The following is a 27,172-nucleotide window of genomic DNA, read 5'->3' as shown; positions in this document are numbered from 1 at the left end:
CCCCAAGTACTCTGAATTTAAGTTAATAAATATGAAACAATCATTCTGACTTAACTGTTTGAAATATATACACAAAACAGTTTGGCTATAATATCATTAAAACAAACAGCACATCTTTTTGATTATTCTGTTTCAGGTAAGTAAATTAACTAGGTTAAGTCTTTCCCAACTTTGTTCATCAAACCTTTGGAGGTCCAGATCACATAATTTTCAACTTCCCATTTCTGGGAAAAGTCAAATCCAGGGTACAGAAATAACTCATTCCACTTAACAGCTTTGTTACATTTTAATAAAACATTGAAACAGAAAAACTTTTGAATCATTCCAAAAAACAGTTTTCCAATAAACACATGTCTGGTCTATGGGGGAAAAAATAAGTTAAACTGAATCTAATAAAGACACAGCATAATCTCATTAACAACAAAAACATTTTAAACACAGAAGGGAACACATTTATTCATGTACCTTACAGGTCAAAGGTCATGCTGACAGCAAACACTAATGCTCTCCATCAGTTTTATCTCTGTGGTTAGCTGAGCTTAGCACAAAGAACCGCGCTGCATCTGAAATCCCATACCCAACTCTAACCTACTCCCGTACAGACACTCAGTATGTGTGACAGTATGTCATTCACATGTGTGTTTATGCCTACCAAAGTGAACTCTTACAGGTTTATATACACACTCGTGTGCATGAATGTCATGGTAATTTGGGGCTTTTATTTACTTCTTTAAGCTGCTCTTTTTACAGGGTGGGATGATTGTCCAGCATACATCTTTAAAGATTAAAGAAAATGTTCTTAATTCAAAAAGTATAGATACAGGCTCAAATAGTAACAAACACTTAAAAGATTTTATATAATCTTCATCAACCTACTAAAAGAAACTTGAGAAGCCGTAGTCAAGGATGTTACAATGTTCAGGAACAACCCAAGAGCCTCAAGCCTGCCATGGACTAGAAACTGGTACGCCAACATCACTGTCCACAGTGGAGTAAGTTTTACATTGCCGTGGACTGAGAGGCTACCTACCAAGAAAGAAACCCCCACCCAAAATCAACACCTTCAAGCTCCTCTGAAAGTTGCTGCTGATCAAACAGACAAATTTTATGGTCAGATGACACAAAGATTGAGCTATATGGCAACAATGATAAGGGATATATGTCTGGAGGAGCAATAGTGAGGCTTTCAAACCTAAGAACACTGTACCACCTGTGCTCTGGGGCTGTTTTGCTGCCAGTGGTACTAGAATAATGAAGAATTGCCATTTCAAAATGATTGACTTGGACACAGCTGGACATTCTAGCAAACACACAACAAAACTGGCTTTGGGATGGATAAAGCAGACTAACATTAAGGTCCCAACCAATATATATGAACGATTGGTCAACTATGAGCCTGTATGACTCTGTAGATTAGGGAAAAACAATAAATAAATTCAAACTTATGTTTTAACAGTCATTAAAGACGTATGCTGTATGATCATTTGATGAAACAAACATTTCAAAGAAATTATTACAGATGAGCGTATATAAACTTCTGACCTCGACTGCTCATTTACATTGAGACTGAATGGTTATTGCACAAGTTGTTGGTTAGTAAATAATTTAGATTTTATCCTAATGAATAGATTATTTCAGATGCAGCGCTTAAGCGTGTTAGCTAGAAAGGGAATCAAAGAGGTTTAGTTGACTAAAGAAGCTAGCTAGACATGAAGGGTAATGTATACTAACAATCCATCTAGTACTATTAATCCTGTAGGAGCACTTTATTCATTTAAACACCTTAAGCTAACACAAATCTAAATGAACTCGTAGCTAACTCAAAGCAAGCTAACCTAGCTAAAAATCAGGCTGGAAGCATAGGCTTATATCATAAAGCTAATGGTAACTTCATTCTGACTCCTAATGACAAACTGTTAGATAATATGATATACAATGTAAATAAGACATTTATTCATGCTGAATACATTAGTGGTAGAAGCCACTGCTATCTAGGACATATTTAAGATAAATCTGGCTATGCTAGCCAACAGTCTCCCTTGCTTCTAGTGCTTGTGCTAAGCTAGGTTAACCACTTTGATTAAAACAATTTTTTACTAAATAAATGCTGAAAAATGACATAAGATGATTTTATACAACATAGGACCACTGATCTTCAGACCAAACATATTGTCACAGCAGCCCTCTCCTTTTATTCTTTAACCTTTTTAAAACCTAAATCCATCAAAGTGACCTGCCGTCACTTTTACATTTAAGTGGGTCTATTTAGCTCATTCCCATCTCCATATTTTCAAATGGTGCTCCACACAAGTCCCTAAAGGTTGAGCTAAGAGAAAAATGAGTACTCTAAATAGTACATATGTCTGTGAAGGTTCTCAGTCATCCAGGTCATCGTAGTCAAAGGAGCTTGCAAAGAAAAGCGTCTGGACTTCTTTAAGTTACTTGAAGACGTTTCACCTCTCATCCAAGAAGCTTCTTCAGTTCTAAGGTCAAATGGTGGAGAGTCCCAGATATAAACCTAGTGGGAGTATCCCTCCACAGAGGGACAAAAGGACCCCCTGATGATCCTCTAATCGCCTGAGCCAAGGTGTGAAACTGGGTGTGGGTCCCAATCAGCCGGAGTTTCGGGTGAGTTCATTGTGAAACCTGGCCCCACCTTATCATGCGAATTCCTGAGATCAGATGGCCCAGGATGTGAGTGGGCGTTAAGGCGTCTGGGAAGGGATCTCAAAACTGGATTATAGATGGCAGAGAGTTGGTGTCGTAAACCCCCGCCTCTGTTCAAAGATGGTCGCTCACAGTGGACATAGATGGCTTCTTTCACTCCTCTTTCAAACCATCTGTCCTCTCTGTCCAAAACGTGAACATTGGCATCCTCGAAAGAGTGTCCTTTGTCCTTAAGATGCAGATGGACTGCTGAGTCTTGTCCTGTGGAGGTGGCTCTTCTGTGTTGTGCCATGCGCTTGTGAAGTGGCTGTTTGGTCTCTCCAATGTAGAGGTCTGAGCATTCCTCGCTGCACTGTACTGTACATTGTACATTGTACTGTACACTGTACAGCATACACCACATTGTTAAGTCTGTGTTTTGGCGTTTTGTCTTTCGGGTGAACCAGTTTTTGTCTGAGCGTGTTGCTAAGACAAAAACTGGTTCACCCGAAAGACAAAACACCAAAACACAGACTTAACAATGTGGTGTATGCTGTACAGTGCAGCGAGGAATGCTCAGACCTCTACATTGGAGAGACCAAACAGCCACTTCACAAGCGCATGGCACAACACAGAAGAGCCACCTCCACAGGACAAGACTCAGCAGTCCATCTGCATCTTAAGGACAAAGGACACTCTTTCGAGGATGCCAATGTTCACGTTTTGGACAGAGAGGACAGATGGTTTGAAAGAGGAGTGAAAGAAGCCATCTATGTCCACTGTGAGCGACCATCTTTGAACAGAGGCGGGGGTTTACGACACCAACTCTCTGCCATCTATAATCCAGTTTTGAGATCCCTTCCCAGACGCCTTAACGCCCACTCACATCCTGGGCCATCTGATCTCAGGAATTAGCATGATAAGGTGGGGCCAGGTTTCACAATGAACTCACCCGAAACTCCGGCTGATTGGGACCCACACCCAGTTTCACACCTTGGCTCAGGCGATTAGAGGATCATCAGGGGGTCCTTTTGTCCCTCTGTGGAGGGATACTCCCACTAGGTTTATATCTGGGACTCTCCACCATTTGACCTTAGAACTGAAGAAGCTTCTTGGATGAGAGGTGAAACATCTTCAAGTAACTTAAAGAAGTCCAGACGCTTTTCTTTGCAAGCTCCTTTGACTCTAAATAGTACAGCGAATACGCTTGGCTCATGCACACAGATTTGTGGCACTGATTTGCAAAGGACTTCATTCTTCAGCGAACAAAACATGGACACTTAACTACCAAGCAAGACCAAATTTAAGGGTAGAATAATACTGTCTAACAATTGTGCTTCTCATCAGTGCTGGGCCACACGTTCATCTTGAAATCTGCGGGGAAGTCACAGGGATTACCTTTACAACATCATGTTTAACATGAATATTCAACACCATTAGTTAGTTAATGTAGCTTAAAAGTCAAACAAAAAGCAACAGTATAACAAGTTTCATATTAACATAAAGCCAGTCTAAATGGAAAGACAGTGGCGGGGATACAGTTTCACCCCCAAAATATCAGATTTAACATATCAACTCTAGGCTGTTAACTGGAGTTTTAACTTTTACCTACAAAGCAGATTTTTTTCTTTCTTCTACAACTTTTGTAAATTTTAAAAGCTGCAGAAACAGTTACTAAACTGTCTTAATCATAAGGCTTGATGGACCATAAGATAAAGCTGATACTAAGCTAAAAGGATGGCTTGACAGAACAGGAAGTCGGTAGAGAAATCTAAGACTTTCCTTCAATTTGCTGACTTAAGTTTTTCCAGAAAATATCCCAAATATATTTTAATTTAATGCGTGGGACGAATTTGTTTCTGCTTTAAAGTTGTCCTGATTGATTGCCACACTGTGTAGAAATGTTACTATGTAGTAATCTATTAATTGTGCTCATCCAGTACCAACACTTCATTTTGCTCCCAGTGGTTAGTTAAATAAATAAATTTTTAAAAAAATCACCTGCAACTCAAACGACCTGTGCTGACGGCATCTATTGGAGGTGGGTCCAGCCTGCTGACACAGCTGTTATGACGGTATCACTAATATGAGAGTGAAGATAAAAACTGGAGGTCTAAAAGGGGCTTAGTTCTCCTTTGATTTACTCCATCTCGCTCGTTTTCTCACCATTTTTCTTCAACTGAACAGCGACCGAATGTCCCGAACACCGACCTCACCACCGCAGAGCCTCTTTCCTCCTGTTGTTACATTCCTCTGTTCAACACTAAACAACTCCTCCTGGAAACATCATGCAGCAATGAACGATTGCAGCTGAAGGAGACAGTCGTGCCATGAAATGCAGAAACAGATGATGATGATGATGTTGGAGGATGAAGAGGTCGGGCGGAGTTGAAGAAATGAAGACCGAACATCCCTAAGAGAGAGTAAAAAGAAATAAATATCTGAGGCTTTAAAGACAGAAGACTAGTAAAACATAAAGAAGATACTCACCTGCTGATTCATGCTGTCATCAGCAGACCTGCGGTCACTGCAGCAATGAAAAAAAGAGTCTTAGTATGAAACTGTGAAGTTAACTCGTCAGATGAGTTTACCCCCTTACCCCCACACTCACATTCCTGGGTATCTGGTGGAAGTAGGGCGTCCTGTCTGTTGGCGAGGACGAAGGCCAGTGTGGCCAAGATGGCATAATCAAGAACTCCCAGGATGGCCAGAATGTAGGCCCAGTGAACTGAGCAGTTACCTGGAGAGAAGCTGCCCACCTGGAGACAGATTCACGATTAAGGACATCAGTGTGATAAAACACCCAGAAGCAAAACGATCAATCAGAATCCTCACCGAGTCTCCGCACAGAGCTTTCATCTCCTGACTCTCCCATGAGTCAGGAAACAGAAGACACGCCAACGCCAGACAGAAACCTGCAGAGACAAGAAAATACTGAAAAGCTGACCTGTACAGGCAGAGAGAAGAACTACAGAAACACTGTCCTCTAAAATAAAACTAGTGTCTGACCAAGCAGCAACCTCCAGCCTGGTGAATCAAGCCAAATGCAAAAATAACCATGAGCTGCAGTTCTGCTCTCTTCTAGCTGCAGAAAAACGACCACGGCAGTGACCAAAGTGTTAATGTTTGGGATTCAATGACCCATCAACATGACTAACCTGCAGTCAGCTGCAGCCAGGCGCAGATCTTGTAAACCGTTGCGGCGCTGCAGAACCTGAAGAGACAGAGACAGAGGACGCTGGTCCACACCGCCAACAGAGACACTCCCACCAACACCGCCACCGACTGCAAGGACGGCAGTGGAGACAGAGTGGACAGACCACCGTGACAGTCTGGGACCGGCCAGTCTGACTCCATGCACACCTACACACAGGGATACATGAACACACATTAAAGTGATCAGGTAAGCTATTTGATAATCCATCTGTGTGCAGGTGTAACATGTGTACATACAAATACAGAAACCCCTAAAAGATCCAGCTGTGGATTGGACAGGCACCGTTTCTCACCTCAAACAGTCCCAGTGTGCCGCTGGGTGGCTCTGGTCCCGCCTGCTGTGGGCGAACGTCTGTGGTGCAGATCCAGGACGGCTGCACCAGGATAACCACCTGGATGATGGCAAAGCAGAGAGTGCAGACGGCCCAGAGGACGCCAACGGCCCGGGCGCTCCGCACAAACTCAGTCTGGTACAGGCGGGAAAGGTCGGCAAGGCTGGGAGACACCAACATCACTGAGAAAGAGACACGTTTGACCATGACGAGAAAAATGTCTGTAGACTTTCTTAAACAACCTGCAGATTCTTTTACTGTCCTAATCCTTCTGTAATGGGAAGTCTTTAGGACCCAGGGGACCCAATGGAGGGTATAAAAGAGGAAGTAGCAGCAGGCTGACGAGCGGCTGTGAACAATGGTTGTGTGAGTAGGTGAAGAGCCTGAGAAGTTTTAATTGTCTGCTACACAAACAGTTGTTGTAAACCTCTACAGCAGAGGTTCGAGGTACAGGCTGTTTTTCTTTTAGTGTTTTTTTTTTTTTTTAAATTTGTTGAAATGTATTTGATGTTTATTGTATTTTATGTTTTAGTAGTGATTTTCACAAGATAAGCCAAGATAAGCCAGGTGTGCAGCAAACACAGTTGTCTGCTGGAGGTATGTTAACTTAATATATTTGACATTAAAAAAAGTATATTGATGCACTATAATCTAATTTATATTGTATTGCCTCCTGCAGGGCAGGCTGCACATGTGAATTTGTCGCTGTTTTTTTTTCCCTCCTTCTCCTTGTTGTGTTTTTGGTTTTGGTAGGGTCACCTTTTAAAACTGTTTTTTTTTTTTATGCCGGGTTTGTTTTTATTTCTACTGGGCTGGTGCAATATTAGTCGGGCAATGTGCAATCCCTGAGTGGGACTCTTACCTTAGGGGAATTAGGATCTTTAGAGGTGCTCTGTGTGGATTTGCAGTGAATAAGTTTTTATTAAGAGTGATTTTTAGTGCCACCGATTATTGCCTGAACTAGCACTTAGTGCATGCGATAAGTGTTCTGTTGGGCTCGTATTTATTTGGGGTGGATTTGTTTCTTTTAAAGCAACGAGCATCTGGGACCGCCAAGGGAGAGCAAGCCCTCAGGTGATAGTTGCATTGCTGGCAGGTTGCACCAATAACACTATCTTGTGGTCGTTAGTGACCTTTTTACCATTTTGATGTTTTAGGCCTTTTGCAAACCCTTTGTGTTCTTTTAAAATAATAAATGTTAACATATCTGACTGAAAAAAAAAAAAAAATTAAAAAAAAAGAAAAGAAAAAAAAAAGAAGAAAAACAGCCTGTACCTCGAACCTCTGCTGTAGAGGTTTACAACAACTGTTTGTGTAGCAGACAATTAAAACTTCTCAGGCTCTTCACCTACTCACACAACCATTGTTCACAGCCGCTCGTCAGTGGAAATGAAGAGCACCTGCTGCTACTTCCTCTTTTATACCCTCCATTGGGTCCCCTGGGTCCTAAAGACTTCCCCATTACACTTCCAAGGCGCTTCGTGCCAGCTCTGCTACCCTGAAACCTGGAATTTTTACCGTGGCAGGACGGTTGCATGGTAAAAAGTACAAAGTCTGTGTAATGTTAGATTATGCCAACGCGAAAAGACCTGTGAATCGTATTTATATTGTGAGGTGAAGACGTCCAATAGATCCTAAAGACTGACAATCAAGCAGAGACCAATGTGAAGACAAAACTAATACAAACTGAACTACGTTAGACCTTCGATTACTTTAAAAGGCTTATAATCAGATTTTATTACAGCATCGTACTCGCCACTGTTTCCTTCACCGTAGGTTCAAAACATATCAGCAGATTATAGCACGAAATGGAAAATGCTCTATTAAAAAAACCTGCATCCTTTCATAAATGATAGTCCGGTGTATTATCTGCTAAAGGCGGCAGCAGGGAGGAAGTCTTAACATAAAATCCTCCACTCCAGTCACTGTACCTGCACAACGTGAATGAGAGGTGGAGACAGGAGGTGTAGCGGCAGGAGCTCTACCTGAGATTTTCGGCTGTGCAGGCTCAGGGAACAGCTATGATTGGCACATGTAGGCACGTGGTCAGGTGCTGATTACGGGAGCGCGTGCATTTATGGGAAGCCAAAATCGTGTTCGAGATTTAAAATTCGATTAATCGTGAAGCCCTAGATGCACAGACGGAGCATCAGTGAATCACAGAGGCACAGGGGGAGTCTCGCTCTGCATCATCTCTCTGCAACAATGAGCGCAGACACCGACGCTCAGGACAGCCTGCAGAGAAATTCTGCAAGGACCAAGTGGGGAAAACCGGGGTTGATACCGAGAACACGAAAAGCTGCAGAATCAAAGCGACCGACAGCCAATCAGCGGCCGATAAACACCAGATCACCTACAGACTAACGTCACATCATCACCCCGTGATTTACCGAGCACAGAAACGGCACGAGCCGCAGCCGTATTCATCCGGTAAAAAGAGAAAAACGGCATCAACCAACCTGCAGCGTGAGGAGCTCCACCTGTCTGTCTGTGCACCTGTCTGTCTGCGGGATGAGCTCCACCTGTCTGTCTGCCGGATGAGAGGATGCTGCAGCAGCAGGGAGGGGGCGGTCTCCTCTACATCCCCGGATGTGGAGCTTCCGCTGTAAACAATAATCTGCTGATCAATAAGCGGACGGAGAAACACGAACAACAGACGAGCCTCCACACTCCTCACTCGGTCGTTTGTAATGAGCTGCGCCTCCTACAGGAGGACTGAGGAGCTGCAAGAGGACTGAACGTTCACTTTGATTCATCTCGCATCTCTCACCAATTTACAACAAGAGGGGGGAAAGATGTGAGCAGCAAATGGCTCATTTTACCTTCTTTATGCGTCTGTTGATTTGCACCAATGCATTCTATTCTGTAAAGGTGCATGACTGAATGCAAAGGTCATTCCTCTGTACTACTTAAAAGAAGTACGCAGCAGCAATAACATCCCTGACTTGACTCTGGTCGTGTTAAGGAGCCGGAGGTGACCATATCTGAATGAGAGGGAGGAGAGGGTGTGTTTAGCAATTTCCCATGAATGCATCTCTCACGTCTGCTAATCTGAAATAAAATACAGGCATGTCATCTCACTCATATAGACTTCTTGGCTGGTCTCTGCCTCACAGCAAAAGATGTCATTTGACAGATAATTTGTAATTCAGTTGCTTCAAACAGGGAAGAGAGGTCTAAATCACTGACTTCATTCAGCAGAGGTGAGCCCTGGCATAAATGAAGTGACCGTATTAGTAACCTCAGTGTGCTTTGTAGTGCAGGGCAACATCAGAGGGTGAACCCCAATGATCAGTCGATCATGTGAACAAGACGTTGTGAGATGGAAGAACTCATTTTGAACAGTAAGAGAACCTCCATCTGAACCAGGCTCTGGGAGGGGCAGGCATCGGCTGAGATGGGTTGGAGGTGAGAGGAAAGAGAGAGGACAAACTACAGGACAGAGGACATGTTGTAATAATGTATAAACAGCTCATAGCAGCGTAGCTCCTCTCTAACTATGAGCTTTGTAGAAAGAAACATTTTAAACCTAATCTTAAAAGTAGAGAGAAGCTGGAAAACTGGGAGCTGGTTCCACAGAAGAGGAGCCTGAAAGCTAAAGGCTCTGCCTCCCATTCTACTTTAAATACTCCACAAGTAAGCCTGCAGTCTGAGAGCAAAGTGTTTGGCTAGGATACTAAAAGGTCTTTATGATATTCAAGACCTTGAGGGAAAGGATTTCAAATTAAATTCTGGATTTAACTAAGAGCCAATGAGAAGCCAATATAGGAAAAAGATTCTCAGTGTTTCGCTGCAGATCTGGATTAACTGAAGGCTTTTCGGGGAGCGACCTGCTAACCTGATATTGACATAATACAGAGCAGAGTAGAAAATAAACCAAAACAGATTTAGAGCAGTCTGGGGTCTTTAATATGAGCAGGAGACACATGATGGAAAATATGAAGCGGTCAATAAAGTCGACAGAAAATGAGAAGTTTTCTTTATTTTGTACTGCGGAAACTCAGACACTGAATATTGATCGTGGATATTGATCCAGTCTGATTTGGTGCAAACAAACAGTTTAACAGAAATAACGAGTTTATGAACAGGCAGACAAACCGAGTGTTATTGCACAGCACACAGAGCTCCTCCGATCTCACCGACAACAAAAGCAATCAGCTGTTTTTTTTAAACTCTATTGATCTGTTTTCTCTTCGGCTGCTTTACGTCAGAGAAAGGATTTTTTTTTTATATATTATGGAACAAAACAAATCAATGAACTCAGTTACTGATCATTCTCACAGATTTATTGCTGCAACATTTCAGCAGGAAAGAAAAAAGGTTGATTTTAACTAAAATTCCTTTTTTCTCCTCTAAAAAATAAGTTTCTGTTTTCAGACTTTTTTCGTTTTTTAAACTCTGATGTTGATTGTTTCGGTCTGATGGACGGTCATCACGCCATCAGTCACATTTTGGCAACACTCTCTGGAGGGGGCGTGGCCTCTTGGTGACATCATCACCACTATGACTTGAGAATGAAGTCCTCCTGAGCCAAAATTCTTCCTGTTTTTCTGAAAATGGCTATCTTCTTCTTTTTGCTTCTTCAACTTCTTCCGCTCATGATTTTCAAAATAAAAGTGTTAACAGCATGCTGGTGCTTGATCACATTTTCGGGGAATAGAACTGACAACTTGCTGATGACGATGAAGATCATTGAGTGTCTGAAGTAAAAAATACAAATAAAAACATCTTTTGCTTTGCATGTGAGTTTTTGTGTTTTGGCAGTTGTGGGACGCCGTACAAAGCTGGTGAACTTAACAGCGTTTCCCCAGGAAGCACCACTGCTGCTGGTATCCATAGCAATGCACTCAACCGTCCAATCACAGAGAAGGAAGACAGCGAGAAGAAAAGCGAGAAACAGCTGCATACATGAGGTTTTACGCTCAGCTCCAGGGGGGGATCTCCTCTCCAAACTTGCCGCAGTGAGCAGCGTTTTTAGCTTCAAACAGAATCTGAACAACAGAAGAAGAAACGTGATAATCACTGTCAGTGCATATAAACACTGGCTGTGAAAGCCAGGAAATTTTTGAAACAAATGGCTTTCCACACTTTAAAAGTTTTAATCCAGTCCACATATCTTTTCAGGTTCTTTTACATTTTGGCTTGTGTTTATAAAGTGACACCAAACAAAACAGCTGGCTACACTTTTACCTGCACAGTAACAAAGTAACTAAGCACAGAATGGAAACAAAGGGAAACTAATGCTGAAGGAACAGAGCAGAGAAATTTCTTTACTGAGCTTGCAACATCCTCAGTGACGTACCGTGAAGTTTCACTTTTATGTGCGTCTAGTTTCACGACACAAAGCTTGGCTGTGTGTCTCCAGTAAACCACAATCATTCTTAATTTAATTATTATTTCCTGGTCATGTTCAGGCCTGTGAACCAGCCTTGGTAACACTTATATGTGCAAATTCAAGATCTATTATTAGTTTTTACATCAGATATATTTGGTTTAATTAAAACCTGTTAAAACCAGGCTCAGGGTTGGATTTATGACACTGTGAATTATTGTTGTAACATGACATTAATATCACTGAGTAAACGTTACAAAGCATGATAACTTTGTTTACTGTTTGAGGGGTTTATGTGTCCCAACAGGTGTTCAGTTAAATTAACTGAGTATCCAATTCTTGATGTGATTTTAAGGTGTGAAGACTGAACTTGTCCCCTGGTTTATGCTTCATTTGTAATGGAGCTGCCGGCTGTGAAGCAGCCAGGTAGTAGCATTACCTGGTTGTGTACGTAGGCCTCACACAGGTAGCACCACGCAGAGAGATCGCAGAAACTGAGAACCAGGGGATGTTCAGACACGACTCCGTGATTCACCATGTGTTCGTTCACATAGCGACCACAGAACACCTGAAATAGGCAGATGGCAGAGTCAGGTCAGCAGGTGAAACACATCTTGGATGCATGTGATGCACAGGTATGACGTGTGACCTGGTAGCAAGTGAGACAGATCCAGTTCTCAGCCTCTGAGCCGCAGTCCTGACACGGCCGGAAGACGTCTATACCCGAGGAGGGGAGGGGCTTAACGGCATCCAGGTGAGGACACCAGGAGAGAGGGTCCACCACATACAGAGTTGACTGCAGAGGGAGACAGAGAGATGGACAGTCAGACACACTCGTCTGGATTTTTAACTTTATTAATGATCACAATTAAATGATGTCTGACTCCATCTGCGTCGGCGCCACACATCAGTTCCAGGGATGTCTGAGGCTTTGACCAACCACACGCTCCCTCGGGCTCTGGCTCCGCCCCGGCCCCGGCTTCAACCTTATCTACACCTGCGACCGACTCTGGTGTTGCCACGCCAACAGGCTATGAGAAATAAAAGTGAGGAAGTTGTCATGGTCACTTAGAGAGTGGGACATAAAAAAAATGTTGCTGACTCACCTGACACGACATACTGTCTGCTGATTCGCTGCACGCAGGTGTACTGTCATCTGACTCCTTCTTCACTTCTTCACAGGTTGGCTTCTCTGAGCTCAGGGGGACCTTTGGCCTAGCTCCTCCCACTGGAGAGGATGCAGGGTTCTGATTGGCTGAGGTCTGACCGATGTCCAAACTGGCCAATCCCTGAGTGAGCTGCTCCAGACTGCTCACCGTCTGATTGGACAAATGAAATGAGGAGCATTCTCAGTTAAAATTTGTCCTTCTTTATCAGGAGTCTCATCTCAGTTTATGGGTGTGTTACCGTAGAGTCGTCCGGTCGTGCAGGGGGCACCGGCGGTTTGTCGTTGCTGCCCTGCTCTGACTTCCTGCCTTTTCCTTTAGAACTACGTTTCCCACGATGCTTCAGGGTAGGCAGGGCTGCCCGGACAGACTCTGGAACTGAATGACAGAAAGAGACATTCAAATGAAATTAAATGGGTATAAACTGGTACATTAACAGAGTCCATGAACACAGAACCAGGTCCAGGTTCTGGTCTTGGATCTGGTCTCTACACACACTCCTGTCCAGTAAAAATAAAACTGATCTCTTTAATGACAGTTGCTTTAATTTATTCCATCTCAATCCAGCCAGGTTTTTTCTGCCTTTCTTCTTCTCATGGCTGTGAGAAAAGCAAATCAAAACAAAGCTGGCTTAAAGGGAGAAAGCCAGATTTCTGACAGAGGATAAACTGAGAGGCCCAGTAAACGATAAATAAAGATTATTTCTAACTGCAAATCATGCAGAGCTGCTTTAGTAGAGTCAACAATAGAACCCGGAGATGGAGATGAGCAGAACAAGTTCTGTTTAAATCTGATGAATGAGATTCTGGACTCACCGTCAATCCTCAGGGACCTCCAGTAGGGGACGTGGTATCGGATGACCTCGTTTATTGTTGCCACGGCACTGTGGTGAGGAGGAGGGAGAGGCGTCACCAAGGCAGGAGGGGGGTCTCCTAGCAACATGCTGGTGCACATCGCCATGGAGTCAGAGATGGTTGACAAATTGTAACCTCCCTGAGGAGAAAGAGACGCATCAGTTCACTCAAGTTTTCTTCACTTAATCCATGTTTACTTTCATTTCACCATCCCAGATCACCTCCAGTATGACCAGGACCCGCCCCCCAGCCAGTGACATCAGCATGTGTGTGAGGTGGGCGTATCCTTCTGGAGTCACATTGTAGCCACCCAGGGGATCCCCCCGGGCTGCGTCGAACCCGGCCGACACCAGAACCAGACTGGGGTTAAACTACAGAGAGAAGACAAATTTGTGGAAGACTTAAAGGCTAATCAACCAATCAAAGCACAGTTTCAAGTCTAAACACCCAACCAGAGGACTCAGTCACATCTAACCAACCAATCAGAGGACTCGTTAAGGGCAAACTTATCAGCAGAGAATCCATATCAAACCAGAAAATGTTGACATGTTTGCTTGAAAAGTGATTGATTATCAATCAGATTATGATCACTCTTCTCCTGATTAACTGATCAATTTCTGCTGCTCAGTGTGTGCCATAAATGTTACCTCAGTGGCGATAGGCATGACGACACGGTGAAAAGCTGCAAGATAGTCCGAGTCACCCATCCTTCCTCCGCTCCATGCCACATTGACATTAAAACCCGCCCCCTTGGCCACGCCCACCTTGTCGGGGGCAGCGTCCTCTGAAGATGGAAAGAATGCACCGTTGTCGTAGCGGTGGAGGGAGATGTAGAGGACACTGCAAACACAAAGTCCAGTTTAGCTCGTTTTCGTCACTGCAGGTAAAAACTGTTATTAAGCTCCTCCTCCTCCTCCTCACCTGCCATCGTCCTCGAACATGTGCTGCGTGCCGTTGCCGTGGTGAACATCCCAGTCTAAGATGAGGATTCGCATCAAGGGATCATGAGAGGCTTTCTTGGCATAGCGAGCAGCGAGAGCTGCCGTGTTGAATAAACAGAAGCCACAGGGATAGTCTCTCTCAGCGTGATGACCAGGAGGACGGACAATGGCCACGGCGTTAGTCACCTGCAGAGGAAACGGACCAATCAGCTGACCTTAGCCTGTCAGTAGTATATTATATGTATTATACACACATCACATTTAGTTAGTGTTGTGAACAGAGGACATTTTTAAGGATGGACTGTCAGAAGCTAAACGTTCAAAAATAGCGCACCAAAGAGCTGGAAGACTTTATACTGGTCAGTTATTCCCATTTAAGAGATTGTAACTCGTGTTTTTGTTGCTACGTTTGCAGATGTCAGTTATTAGTAAGATGCTAAGAAGCTTTTATGACAGAGCAGAGCCACTCACGTCGTACCTGCCCACACAGGATCTGGTCCAAGGCATTGAGGCAGCTTCCAGCCGCCAGCTGTGCACACTGGAAGCTCTGCTGGTTGAGGTAAATGGAGACGAACTCGTCGCCCAGTTTGTGCAGCTCTCTGGGCTTCATCATCGCCGTGGCTTTCATCTGCTCGATGTGCTGCATGCTGGACACACACATTCGTGCTGAGGACCAGGAGATGAGGTAAAGCTGCTCACACACAGCACTCTGCAGCTTCATACCTGTGACACAAGGACAGCTCCTCCTCTGTCGCCAAGCGAACTGGTATCCGCTGGCAGCGATCAACCAATCCCAGTTGCTGATGTTTGGAGAAGATCTTAAAGATTCGCTGAGGCTGCTCCGGGTGATGTCTGCAGTGGAGTTACATCAGCGGGATTATTACAGAATCGCAGCTTCCTGTATTCATGTCGAACAGAGTCGAGGTAGCTCACCTGTCCCACAGGTTCGAATGCTCCATCATCCTCTCATCATAAACCAGACCTGTTGTCGTGGCAACAGAGGGGGCAAGGTTGGGCTTCATTGTATTTTTCTGATTGCTCGATGTGCTGATGGCACGTCCCTCAGCCGACGGGCTGCCTTCTGCACGGAAAGGAGGAAGAGGGAAGTTTGATGAAGAGAAGTGAAAAGGGGATTCTAGTTCCTGCAGGTTCCCTCTGCGCATCCGTCTGGACGGTTTAAACCTGCGTTAGTTCGAGCTTAAGAATTACACTCATCATCGTCTTTATAGGTCAAAGCTGTGTTTGATATGGTGGCTATAAACTATTTTTATTGTTGTCTTAGATGCAAAGAAGAAAATATATCCACCTAATAATATTATGAATCGCCACAGATGATGACTGGTTCCATTCTGCTAATTTGGCCTTTAAAATCGATGGAGGTTAATCTGACTGCGGTTTTAGAATTTCAGATCAGTTGAATTTTATTTATATAGTGCCAAATCAACAACAACAGCCGCCTCAAGGCGCTTCATGCTGATGTTACTTTTAAGAGCTTGTGTCTGTTGATGTGGAGCTACCTATCCTAACATTATGATTACAGTGTGTGTTGGTGTGGTTGAGGGTTACCCAGCACTTGCAGAGAGGCCCAGTGTGGATACAGAGCTGAGATGGTCTGAGAGATGGACTGCAGAGCACTGAAAGACACGCAGGGTCTGAATGAAACAGGCTGAGAGTCCTCCGCGTGCAGAATAAAAGGAAAAACACAACAGGTGACACAGCCTTTGTAATCTGCTGGATGTCAGGTGAGGTGTTACCTGTCAGACGGAGCAGTGGGTGTAGTTAGAGGAGGACATGGTCCACCCAGCAGAGCTCGAATGCAGGCTGCAGCACTCTCAGCTGATGACTCATAATTATAACCTCCCTACAGACAAACAAAAAAAGAACAAAAACAAAATGAACAAACAGGTAGAAGCCAAACTCGTTTAAACTCTGATATCCTGGAACATAATTTCATTGCATCTCTACTTAGGGAAAGAGGGTACGTGACACACACACACACACACACGTATATTTAACATGAGAGTAAAGTGATCTCAGGGTCAGGATGAATCAGATGTCAGCGTGTAGGAGGACGTTTTACCTCGAGAGCGAGAACAAGTCGACCTTCTGCCAAACTCATCAACATGTGAGTCAGAACCTGGAAACACTGAGGACTCACACACATCTCACCCTGAACACACACACACACACACACACACACACACACACACAGAGTGAAACAACTGACGCATTTGATTAAAAAAAAACTGATCTCGGGTCTGTGGGTGTTTTACCTTCAGATCTCCAACTGCGGCATCGAATCCAGCAGAGACCAGAACCAGCTGAGGCTGAAACTGAAAACACACACGCTGATCGATACATGACGTCATCAATATCAAATTTTCTAAATGTGTGTATGAGTGTGTGTGTGTGTGTTACCTCGTAGGCGACGGGCAGCAGCACTTGTTGAAAAGCCGCGATGTAATCAGCGTCGGTCATCCCCGTCTGACAAACGCATCACAACACAGGTAAGACTTGTTCAATAACACTGAAACCTGACTAGGTCACGAAATGCACATCAGTACAGACGGTACTGTAAAATGAAACAATCAGGATGGTTTGGAGACCATGACACAGGCAGAGCTGGAGGTGTTGAGATTTTCACCGGGAGCAACCAGAATGGACAGGATCAGAAATGAGCACATCACAGGACAGCTCAGATAACATTAGGTGGTTTGGACATGTGCAGAGAAGTAACAGTGGATGTATTGGACAAATGATGTTGATGCAGCTTTCAGGCAGGTCACTGAGAGGATTCATGGATGTAGTGAAGGAGGCCATGCAGAGTTCTTCAGGGAGTAAAAGCTGTGCAGGCCCAGAGGCAGCAGAGCAGCTTTAAACCATCCACCCCACCTTGCTTCACAGCTAAGGTGAGTTTTGGTGTATTTTTGCATGTTTTTCAGGGTTTGAACTGCTTGTTCTGCTTTACTGTTGCCTGCTCTGGGTAAGAGGCTGTCAGCTGGAGGATTTGGAAGAACTCACCTGGTTCCAGGGCAGGTTGATGTTTCTTCCTTCAGCTGGTCCGCTGCCAACAAAATGGCTGTCGGATTCTGGCAGGTGAGGCCAGAAAGAGCCCTGCTCATACCTGTGGACGCTGAAGTACAGAACACTACAACACACACACACACACACAGATAAAGTTTAGACAGGAACCAGCTACAGCTTTACCCAAACCTAATCAAAGGCATTAGACATGATGGATGAAGCTCTGAGCAGAAGCAGCTGAGCAGGTTCAACATCTAAATCAGATTCTCCTGGAAGCTCAAATATTGGAGAGATTACGCACAGCTGAGCAAAAACGTGACGCCACCTGCTGATACGCTGCACTCCTTTGAGTCCATGAGCGTGCACTATTTTTATAAAGCTATGCAAACTAATGAAAAATCCTTTTCATCATAGACTTTCACGTATACAGGCCTGATTTCAACTACCACCTTTTATCAACGAATAGATTTAACTCTCTCCAAATTGCCCCTCGAGTTATTAGGCAACCAACAGTAAAGGAGAAGCGCAACATTACAGGCTTGAAAGATGAAGGGTAAAAATGAACCTTCAGATGGAAAAGCTGCTTTTGTTCAAATCGCTGCCTGCTCTGTCTGCCTGTCAGCAGATTCACATGTTAATAAGATCTGATCCTGGATCAGAGGAGAAGGAGCAGTACCTGGGATCCTCCTGGAACCGGTACTGGATGCCCTGCCCGTGATGTACATCCCAGTCCACTATCAGCACCCTGACACACACACACACACACACACACAGAAACAAAATGTGAACACTGGGATTTTCAGAGTAAAGCTTGAAGCTACGTTTATTTCATTCTCATTAAACCCCCTCCTGGGGTAATTGAGAAATTATACAAACAAACCAACAAAGCACAGTGCTTTTTAATACACATAATCATTATAATGAAAAGTAAAAATACATAAATAAAATATCCATCAACAAATCACACATCCAAATACAGATACAATTTCTTTACCAAGTTTTGCAAGTTTACGCAGTTTAACAATATCCTTAGTAATAAATAACTTTGCCATCTTATAGACATTTGGGCTCAACCTAAAATACACAAGCAGATGTTTTTGTCTTTGCAACTAAAAACAACGACATTCAAATAAATAATTATACTCATCTCTGAGTTTTCCCAAGCTACAAAGTTCACATAAAAGTTTAATATATTTGACTCCATCAGATCTGCCCGTTACTACGACTAACACCACATCTAAACCTTGCTAAATAAAACAGAATAATCTAAACGACAAAAATTATTTTCCAGTTGGAATTCTCACTTAAATATTCTGTAATTAATATAAAGACTATTGTTAAACATTTCTCAATTCCAATTTTGTCTCAGAATATGAGATATCCTCATCTCAGTTACTGCTTTTATAACCTGTCATTCAATATTTTATGTTCCCATAAATTAGAAAATCCTTTATGATCAAATATTTGCTTTAACTTCAATATCCACGGCGACTTTAAAAAGGCCTTTATCATATAGATTTTTCAAAAAGCTAAACACGAGAAATGATCATTTATTCCTATTTCCGCTCAATAATCTACACCAGCAGCCAACCATCCTACATTCAATCTTTATTCAATTTAAATCCACCCAAATCTCCATATAAAACACAATTTGCTGCATTTTTATTCAACTTAAAAAGCTGCTTTAAAAATTTAACATGTAAAGCCCCACACCTCCAACCCATAGAGCAATACAGGTGAGACCAACTGTTCAAACTGTAACTGAGTTTCAACAGATAATCTTAGATCTCTAGCTTTAGTTAAAAACTACAGAGAGCTTTCCAAGCCTGCCGCTTTGGTTTTTTAATGGCCATTGTCAAGTGTTTTTATGCACACTCAATCATCCAGGTAAGTAAATCCTTCACTTGGATGAGTGATAAAATGTTTCTCCCACTGAAAACGCTACGTCCAGATGAACAGAATCAACTTTTTGGACTTTTTTAAAGTGTTAGACCAAGATAAACATAATCGTTCACTCTTCATAATACAGAATTCCCAAATTAGAAGTCACCTTTTGGGAAAATTCCTATTTTAGCTCTGTTTCCGATTCTGACAATATTCCAGTGTCATCTGCATACAGAAGGACAAAAAGTCTTAAACAGACCTCAACAGAAATGATAGTCCATTATAATATCTTTGTATACTCAAAATAAATTTAAAAGACTGCAAAAAGCAACTGTTCACTCTGTCAAACTCCTATATTACAATCAAACAATTTAGAATACAGATTTTGAGCCATCACATGTGACTCAGCATTTTGGTATAAATTATTCACAACTGTAAAAATGTCTTCTATATATAACTGCAGCAATTAAGTTTTGTTATAATAGGCTTCTTTCAACCAAATCAAAAGCTTTTTTGTAATCAATAAAACTCAATATGGTCACTTCTAATAATGCAGACATAAATTAATTACATTATGTAAAACAAATATATGATCAATTATTGTGTAACTCGCCCTACAGTCAGCTTGTTCAGAAAGCCCACTGCAGTTAAATAAGACGTCAACGCTCATTAATTATTGACGTAAACAATTTTCCAGTACAATTAAATACAATTGTCTGTACCGGTGTTAACACATTTACCCATATACAAAGGATGTATTCCAGCTTCTTCAAACAGGCCAAAGACCTACTTTATGGTGCTGAAAACTGGGTAATAATGGACCAAAGGCAACAATATGTAATCACATCCTGAAATAAATTAATCTGCGTGACAATAAGGGCCCAACGTCATCAGTGAAACAACTTTAATCACTGATTTACGACATGAATTTTATTATTTAGCTTGTTTTCCTACAAGTCTTAAACATAATGTAAGAAAATTTAACATCTGCATCAAACCCATAGGAACAACAAGACCTTTTAAGTCCTTATTTTGTTTGATTTCAGGCTTTCAATGACCCACGGGGAGTTCGGAAAGAGGAGCTCCACCATCTGATGATGGTTTAGCTTTTTATAATTGATCTGCACTTTTAAAGAAAGTCTTTGCTACACCAAAACTCCAAAAGACCTGAGATGTTAAGACACAAAGCTACATACTAGCTCCCCAGATTGTCACACGTATACACAATGAAGAAAGACGAGTGTGTGTTACACACCTGCTGATGGCGTGCCTGGTCTGAGCGTATCGAGCTGCGATCGCCACGTTGTTGAAGATAGAGTAACCGTTGCACTCGTTGGCCTGAGCGTGATGACCTGGAGGTCTGAAAGAAGCGAGAGGCACGATATCGATCTGTTATTTCAGCGCTGTGTTCAGGTGTTCAAAGGAAAACACGGCGCTGCCCCGGGCAGGACGATCTGCTTCTCTTACCTGATGATGGCGAATCCGTTCTTGAGTTCAGAGGTCATGACCCGATCGACCAGCTGAAGCACTGCACCCACAGCTGTCACAGACACCTGGAAGGACTCCTGAAACACAAAAGATATTTAGTGCAAAATACAACTAACAACATCATGCTGTCCAGTTATCGATCATAAAGAACAAAATGAGCTTATTAAGAATTAACAAGATGTGTGTGCGTGTTCTTACTGGATGGAGATAAATGGAATCATATTTGTTGGACAGAGTTTGGAGTTCAGCCAGTGTCATCGTCTGAGTCGACTTTATCAGGTCCACATAGTGTTTCCTGCAGCAGCACAAACACACGGCAGGTTTTATGCGCGAACACATTAAAACATAAACAGAAGACGCTTTAACAGCGATCAGCAGACTCACATGTGAGCCAGCAGCAGCTCTTCCTCTGTAGCTTCTCTGGGCTAAAACACAAAAACACACGTCAGGATCGGTTATCTATAAAACTCGATGAGGATGTAAGAATAAGACTTTTATTAATATTCATCTCTGAGGAGCTCTTATTTAGCCTAACCTCAACTCTGATACAGAGAGGCAGCAGATCTTGTCTCTCCAGCTCCTTCATGATGGCTGTCACTCTGTCCGGACTCTCTGGATGGCTGAAAACAAAGTATTTCAAAGATAGATCAACAAAGACTTTATTAATCCCACACTGGGGAAATTCACTTGTTACAGTAGCACAAAAAGAAAATTTAATTATATTAATAATTATATATATATTATATCGGATATATTAAAAAACTACAGAAATAGAAGAATAAATAAGAAAACTTTTAGAATCACCTGCACTGATAGCTAAGCTAAGCTAGTTATTTCTCAGGATATAGTTATATTGTTACTTGTTACAGTTATTTGATATTATATTTTGCACTATCCTACTGTATATTACTGTATACTTGTATTCTGCTGTACATATTGTATATCTTATTCCTCTGCTCCTCTGTCTCTCTTGCTGCATTGAGCATGTGTATGACAAAAGAAATAAAGTTCTTCTTATCTTATCTTATCTTAAAAATGATGTACACAAAAGCCAAAACTCTTAAATAATTCAAAATGGATTAAATACTACACAAGAGTAATTTGTACTATCTACAAATGGTACTATATATAGAATATACATGCAAAGCTACTCTGGAAGAGTCCAAGAATAACATCATATAGCTAGAAATGAGCAGACAGACTCCCCTGTAGCATTAGCTCCATATGAACTAAAACAGAGGAGCTGTAACAGCTGATCTCCTTCTTCTATGATGCAAATTTGATTAAAAAATGCAAATAAGCAGAACAGGAGCCCGCTTTGCATGAATTAAAAGTTAACAACAGTCTTTAGAAGAGAAGTACGAGGTGAAAAAAATGAAACTAACAAACAGGCTCATATTTAATTTAAATGATAAATTTTGCCCTGAAGGAAATCGCTGAGCTGCTGAATGATGGAGACCGTCTGTGAATCTGAAAAAACATCCAGCTCTTAAATATTCATCATGGATTAGTCTCTGCATTATTCACTCCATTAATCAACTCGCTGTTTAGAAAACATGAGTTCCTGAGGATGCCAAACAGAGACACAAGTCAGTGAAACTTGGACACAGGGCAAAGAAAAGGAAGCTCAGGTAATCAGTTATGAGCAAAGATGCTGATTAACTTTCTCATGAGGTCAGACTACAGCAGAAATCACAATTATTACTTATTAAACTTAATTCACTTATTGACAGCTTCAGTTTCAACAGTGTATCTGTAAACATAAACTAATGTTTCACTGAAAACAAAACAACACAAATTGAACTGAACGTGCTGAAGCCTGGTGTGGACTGAATTTTGAAAGGAACCGAAACAAAATATAAAACAATAATCATTTAAACTCAATTATTGTCTTTTACTGATCAATGTTAGTCAAAAATGTAACTGTAATTAACATCTGATTTAACTGCACAGCTCCTGTCTGAGGTGCTGCTTACCTCGGGTCCCACTCGTTCTTATGGTGGGTGAAGATCTCCGAGTAAACGAGACCCGTTCCACTGGCTGCTGATCTGCTGGACAGATCCTACACACACACACACACACGCACGCACGCACACACACACACACACCCAGGAAAAATAATCAAATAAAACTTCATTTTTGATAAAATATGATAATGTGCTGTGTTTCAGGATGCAAAAGTGCCAGTATCAGGTATACCTCTAGCTTATGACTTGCAGAGACAGTCCTATTCACCCCCACCTATTACCACATGACAGTCTCACAGCAGGTCACACCAAACAAACAGTTTGCCGCTCACAGTTTCTAATGGAACCGGAGCAGACCCAGGACATGAGATGAAGTCTCTCAGCTGGGCTGGGAACGCTGTTGTGTCTCCTCATAAGAGCTTCTGGAGGCTTATATTATTTCATCTCTACTTTATTATGGATGTCCATCTTTAGAGTTTGGCTTAAAACCTTGAAACACCTTCACAGGTGTAGCTGACACTGGTGGAAAGGTCAGAGATGGTCTGAGGTCCAGCACAGACATCTCACCTCTGTTCCAAACACTCTGCAGGACCTGAGCTGCATGCTAATCTTTTCAAATATTAAACAGAGTGCAAAGTCTCACCAGTGTCTTCAATTTGCCACTCAGCTCCTCTTCTCGCTCCTCTCTGGTCCTCTCCATCCTTCCTCTCCTCTTCAGCTCCTGCAGGCTGTTTCCTCCTTTGTTCTCCTGTGTTCCCTCACTGCTGCCGACCTGCAAACATAAACAGGAGCAGCTGAAGCCCACCTCTCTGCTGCGACTGAAGCAAATTGATACGCTGTAGGGTTAAAGCACAAGTGCTCCAACGTGACGCAAAGAACCAGAAGAAGAAGAGTTCAAATAACTAAAAGAGGAAAAGCTGAAGAAGAAGAAAAGGGTGGGCTGTTTCTGCCTGGTGTTACGAAAGCAGACTGATGACAAATCCAAACACTCAGGTGTTTACATGAAACTGAGCGCAGAATCGAAGTAGAGGCACGACAATCTGAGATAACAGTTCACCTCAGGTAAATGAATGATTGCCTCGCCCACTTTTACTCGTCAATAATTCATACTCAGCTAAAGCCAACCTGTAAACTTTAACGCATGCAGCATAAATAGTAACACTGACAAAAAGCGAGTTAAATCTGGAGCACGTCACCTCGAGCGTATCACTTTAATCCTAAAGAGGACCTATACTACTCATTTATGCTCCGTATGGAGGAAGGAGGGTTGCATGTCTAATCTACTGACTGAAGTAACTGTGACACTATTATACTTTCTCTTCATTTTAGCATTATTGAAACAAATAAAATGTGTTTTATGAGGACTGACAGATGAGGATTGTCTCAATAAATGCAATTTTGTTCATACACTTTTTAAAAAATCCTTTCTGCATTAAAAAGACTGAAAATCAGTCACTGACCTGAGAACATTTTATAATATCTGCCACAGACAAAGAAAACAGTATAGGTGTTAAACATAAATAGATCCAAACTCAGTCATTTAAGTCACTAAAATAACCCAGTCGAGTTAAAGCTTCAACTAACAAACCTAAACACTTTTAATATGACCCCCGATCTACATACTGAAGGCCATATTGATTAAACTATAAAGTTAATCAAGATATATTGAGTTTGTTTACTTTGTTGTAGATTTCTATTTTTATATACATTTTTTGGCCTTTTTCTGGCTTTATTGGGCAGATACAGTGAAGACTGCGAGGAAAGCAGAGGGAAAGAGAGAGGGGGAGACGTGCTGCAAAGGGCGGGTTGGATTCGAACCCGGGCCGGCCACTCTCAGACATGCGGCATACGGTATGTTTTTTGAATTGATCACTTTTTGCTAACTAGGAATCCGCAAAGAGTGACTGCAGAGTAAATGACTGATCTAATATTAAAAATCAATACTGGCAGCAACCAGTGCTACCCCTCAGCCTCCTAGTAGATGCACCTATGGCATCAATTTCAAAATCCTATGTCGCCTTGTTTTCAAGTTATCGTGTTCACAGGATTTTCAGTAAACTGGACCTCTGACCTTGACCATGTGGTCAAGGTCACTGAGATTCAAACTTGTCTGACATTTTTAGTAGATACAACCATGGCATCAATTTGAAGCTCCTTCGTTCTCGAGTTATCGCATTCACAAACTTGAGTATCCACATTGTGCGTCCACCTGGCAGGGTGACGACAACACCCCGTCAGATTTTATGGCTGAGCGGCAAAGAGGTTTAAAAGGAGGTGAAGGTTAAAACCAGGTGTATCCCTGTGTCGGGTGACTGACCTGAGGGGACAGACGAGGAGATCTTCTAACTGGCTTCGGTCCATGCCCTGGAGGATCTGACCCCGACTGCATCACTGATCCACTCAGATCCACCTGAACCAAAAATAACAAAGACACATGAAGAAGAACCTTCACACCTGCGAGCCAGAACAAGCCTCGTTACAGAGGAGTCACGACTGTGTAATGTGTCAATGAGAATCCAAACTAATTAAACCCTTTAATTAACCTCAAATAGCACAGAGACAAGTACGCTGAAACTGAGAAGATTTTTTGTTTACTTAAATCTCTCTGCTCACTTGGAATGTGAGACTGAAGAGTTTCATCACCTTTTTTTTCTTTAACTACACTCTGTAAACATCTTAGAACTCAGGAGGTCAGTTGCAGAAGTTTAAAAAAAAAAAAAGTTTCCCAGAGCCGGTCCCTGATGTAATCCCACTCCCACCTTGAACCCATCACTGTCACGCCACCCTCACATGCTTCCCCACTACTCCTGACTTCCTCATGCAGTTGCACAGTTCCTCTCTGGGTACCATATAATAAGCTTTCTCTAGATCCATGAAGACACAGTGAGGCTCCTTCTGGTTTTCTCTATACATCTCTATCAACACTCTCAAAGCAAACATCAAATCTGCTGAGCTCTTTCTCAGAATGATCCATACTGCTGCTCCTTATCCTAACTTCAACAGCTCTTTCCCATATCTTTATTCTCACACTCGTCCACTTTGTCTCTCTGTAGTTACTCAGCTCTGCACATCACCCTTGCTCTAGAAAATCTGTACCAGTACACTTCTTCTCCAGGTGTGATTGTGTTATAAGGAAGACGTTCTTTTAGCTTTTTTTCTTCCTACTTTCGCCAAGTCCTGGTCAATGCCATTCATTGGGTTTCTCTCTGTTATTATTGTTCACTTTAAAAAAAAAAAGAGTGCCTGAAAATGACTACCACCGTAATTTATGGATGTGTATATAGTTGAACTGAACTACGTTTATTGTTTTTCATATTTCTTCAGCATTATTTTATTTATAATTTAATTAATTTATATATTTTTAGAGATTTTCACATCTGTTACGTCTTCAGATTGATGCATAAATGCTTTTTCTAAGATCATGATCGTGGCCAACACCAGGACCGGTGTTGTGCCAAAAAGTGATTGTCTGCCAAAAACTGATTTCCGGTATTTGCCAAAAAGCGATTGCTCATATTTAAAGTGCTATAAGTAACTTGTTGGGCTATAATATGTTAAACATATGTCAAATGCATCCCTTATGGATGACATAAAGTCATCTTGAGCCACAAACAACATTCGTGTAGCAAGATACAAGCCGCAATCAGTTTTTGGCAGCGACTTTTATATAACCTTTATTTATGCAGTAAAAAAAAATCTCATTAACATTAAAAATGTATTTTGTAAGAGTAAGTTGCCCAACAGGACAGCAGAAATGGCAGCAAATATTACAATAGTTCTGTAAAAATATTTTAAGTGGGGATAAAGGACCGGATTGGTTATAATGTAAGTACAAGTTGTAAAGATACTTAAAAAACAGATAATGTTGTAATTCTTTATGTAACCCCTTTGTATCCCCTGTTCACCGAAGTCTATTTACGAACATACGTAAAGATATTACACATAAAAAATACACAGAAACACTGGAAATCAGTTTTTGGCAGACAATCACTTTTTGGCACAACACCGGTACACCGGGACCGGGGTCATCCTCTCTCGGTGTAAATAGTGAAGCAGCAGAAGCTGTTAGCCTCCTGCTAGCTTGTTCTTAGTATGAAACACCCAGACTGAGCGGATAAACTGGGACTCACAGTCAGCCGAAAACATCCACACCTTGAAACCGGGTCAAAATCCGTCTGAAGACCCGCTGCAGCCTCCGGAACCGGGACGACCAGGAAGTGTACTGTTTGTTTCCGAGCCGCTGAGCGCCAACCGTACACCGCTACCGTCTGAGGCGTATGACGTCACCGAGCAGAGCAGCCAAGGGTGTGGCGCGCGCCGGG

At 42.3% G+C, this 27,172-nt stretch overlaps 2 protein-coding genes across 7 annotated transcripts; both read right to left on the bottom strand.

Moving 5' to 3' along the window:
- Nucleotides 1–267: 267 nt before the first annotated feature.
- Nucleotides 268–8,976, bottom strand: lhfpl4b (LHFPL tetraspan subfamily member 4b). Of its 5 annotated transcripts, none has more exons than XR_014273853.1 (7): nucleotides 6,156–6,516; nucleotides 5,805–6,009; nucleotides 5,482–5,561; nucleotides 5,258–5,405; nucleotides 5,137–5,173; nucleotides 4,648–5,059; nucleotides 268–4,020 (listed from the first exon to the last, which is right to left on the bottom strand). XR_014273853.1 is itself a non-coding variant. In XM_082519566.1 (7 exons), the coding sequence occupies exons 2-6, from the start codon at nucleotides 6,372–6,374 to the stop codon at nucleotides 5,145–5,147; spliced, it is 681 nt and encodes a 226-aa protein (XP_082375692.1). In that variant the 5' UTR covers nucleotides 6,375–6,376; nucleotides 8,654–8,976; the 3' UTR covers nucleotides 268–5,059; nucleotides 5,137–5,144. The 5 variants fall into 5 exon arrangements, 2 of the variants coding, with proteins under 2 accessions (XP_082375692.1, XP_082375691.1); XR_014273854.1 differs by having other exon boundaries at nucleotides 268–4,727; nucleotides 4,813–5,059; XR_014273855.1 differs by having other exon boundaries at nucleotides 4,813–5,059.
- A 1,174-nt stretch (nucleotides 8,977–10,150) lies between these two features.
- On the bottom strand, nucleotides 10,151–27,151 carry hdac6 (histone deacetylase 6). Of its 2 annotated transcripts, none has more exons than XM_082519557.1 (29): nucleotides 26,981–27,151; nucleotides 25,168–25,260; nucleotides 23,494–23,622; nucleotides 22,860–22,945; nucleotides 21,419–21,503; nucleotides 21,268–21,308; nucleotides 21,082–21,178; nucleotides 20,863–20,960; nucleotides 20,651–20,755; nucleotides 18,188–18,256; nucleotides 17,509–17,635; nucleotides 16,906–16,971; nucleotides 16,761–16,820; nucleotides 16,568–16,657; nucleotides 16,242–16,348; nucleotides 16,054–16,121; nucleotides 15,421–15,568; nucleotides 15,211–15,339; nucleotides 14,966–15,134; nucleotides 14,468–14,673; nucleotides 14,194–14,386; nucleotides 13,768–13,917; nucleotides 13,508–13,685; nucleotides 12,934–13,070; nucleotides 12,633–12,845; nucleotides 12,411–12,557; nucleotides 12,176–12,322; nucleotides 11,966–12,094; nucleotides 10,151–11,185 (listed from the first exon to the last, which is right to left on the bottom strand). In XM_082519557.1, exons 2-29 carry the CDS (start codon nucleotides 25,237–25,239, stop codon nucleotides 11,117–11,119), a joined length of 3,315 nt encoding a protein of 1,104 aa, XP_082375683.1. In that variant the 5' UTR covers nucleotides 25,240–25,260; nucleotides 26,981–27,151; the 3' UTR covers nucleotides 10,151–11,116. The 2 variants fall into 2 exon arrangements, with proteins under 2 accessions (XP_082375683.1, XP_082375684.1); XM_082519558.1 differs by having other exon boundaries at nucleotides 27,003–27,151.
- Nucleotides 27,152–27,172: the final 21 nt, after the last annotated feature.

This window comes from Aulonocara stuartgranti, assembly GCF_965226115.1.
Source record: "Aulonocara stuartgranti genome assembly, chromosome: 20".
Lineage (NCBI taxonomy): Eukaryota > Metazoa > Chordata > Actinopteri > Cichliformes > Cichlidae > Aulonocara > Aulonocara stuartgranti.
The sequence above is the reverse complement of the archived record's forward strand: the minus strand, read 5'-3'. Positions and strand labels throughout refer to the sequence as shown.

Coding starts and splice junctions, on each gene's coding strand:
- hdac6 (XM_082519557.1), bottom strand. CDS start 25,239: ATGCAGTCGGGGTCAGATCCTCCAGGGCATGGACCGAAGCCAGTTAGA. Junction 12,558..12,632: donor CAGACAGTATGTCGTGTCAG/GTGAGTCAGCAA, acceptor TATTTCTCATAG/CCTGTTGGCGTGGCAACACC. Junction 12,095..12,175: donor TCTGTCTCACTTGCTACCAG/GTCACACGTCAT, acceptor TGCCTATTTCAG/GTGTTCTGTGGTCGCTATGT.
- lhfpl4b (XM_082519565.1), bottom strand. CDS start 6,401: ATGGTCAAACGTGTCTCTTTCTCAGTGATGTTGGTGTCTCCCAGCCTT. Junction 6,010..6,155: donor GCACACTGGGACTGTTTGAG/GTGAGAAACGGT, acceptor CCCTGTGTGTAG/GTGTGCATGGAGTCAGACTG. Junction 5,562..5,804: donor CTGGCTGCAGCTGACTGCAG/GTTAGTCATGTT, acceptor TTGTCTCTGCAG/GTTTCTGTCTGGCGTTGGCG.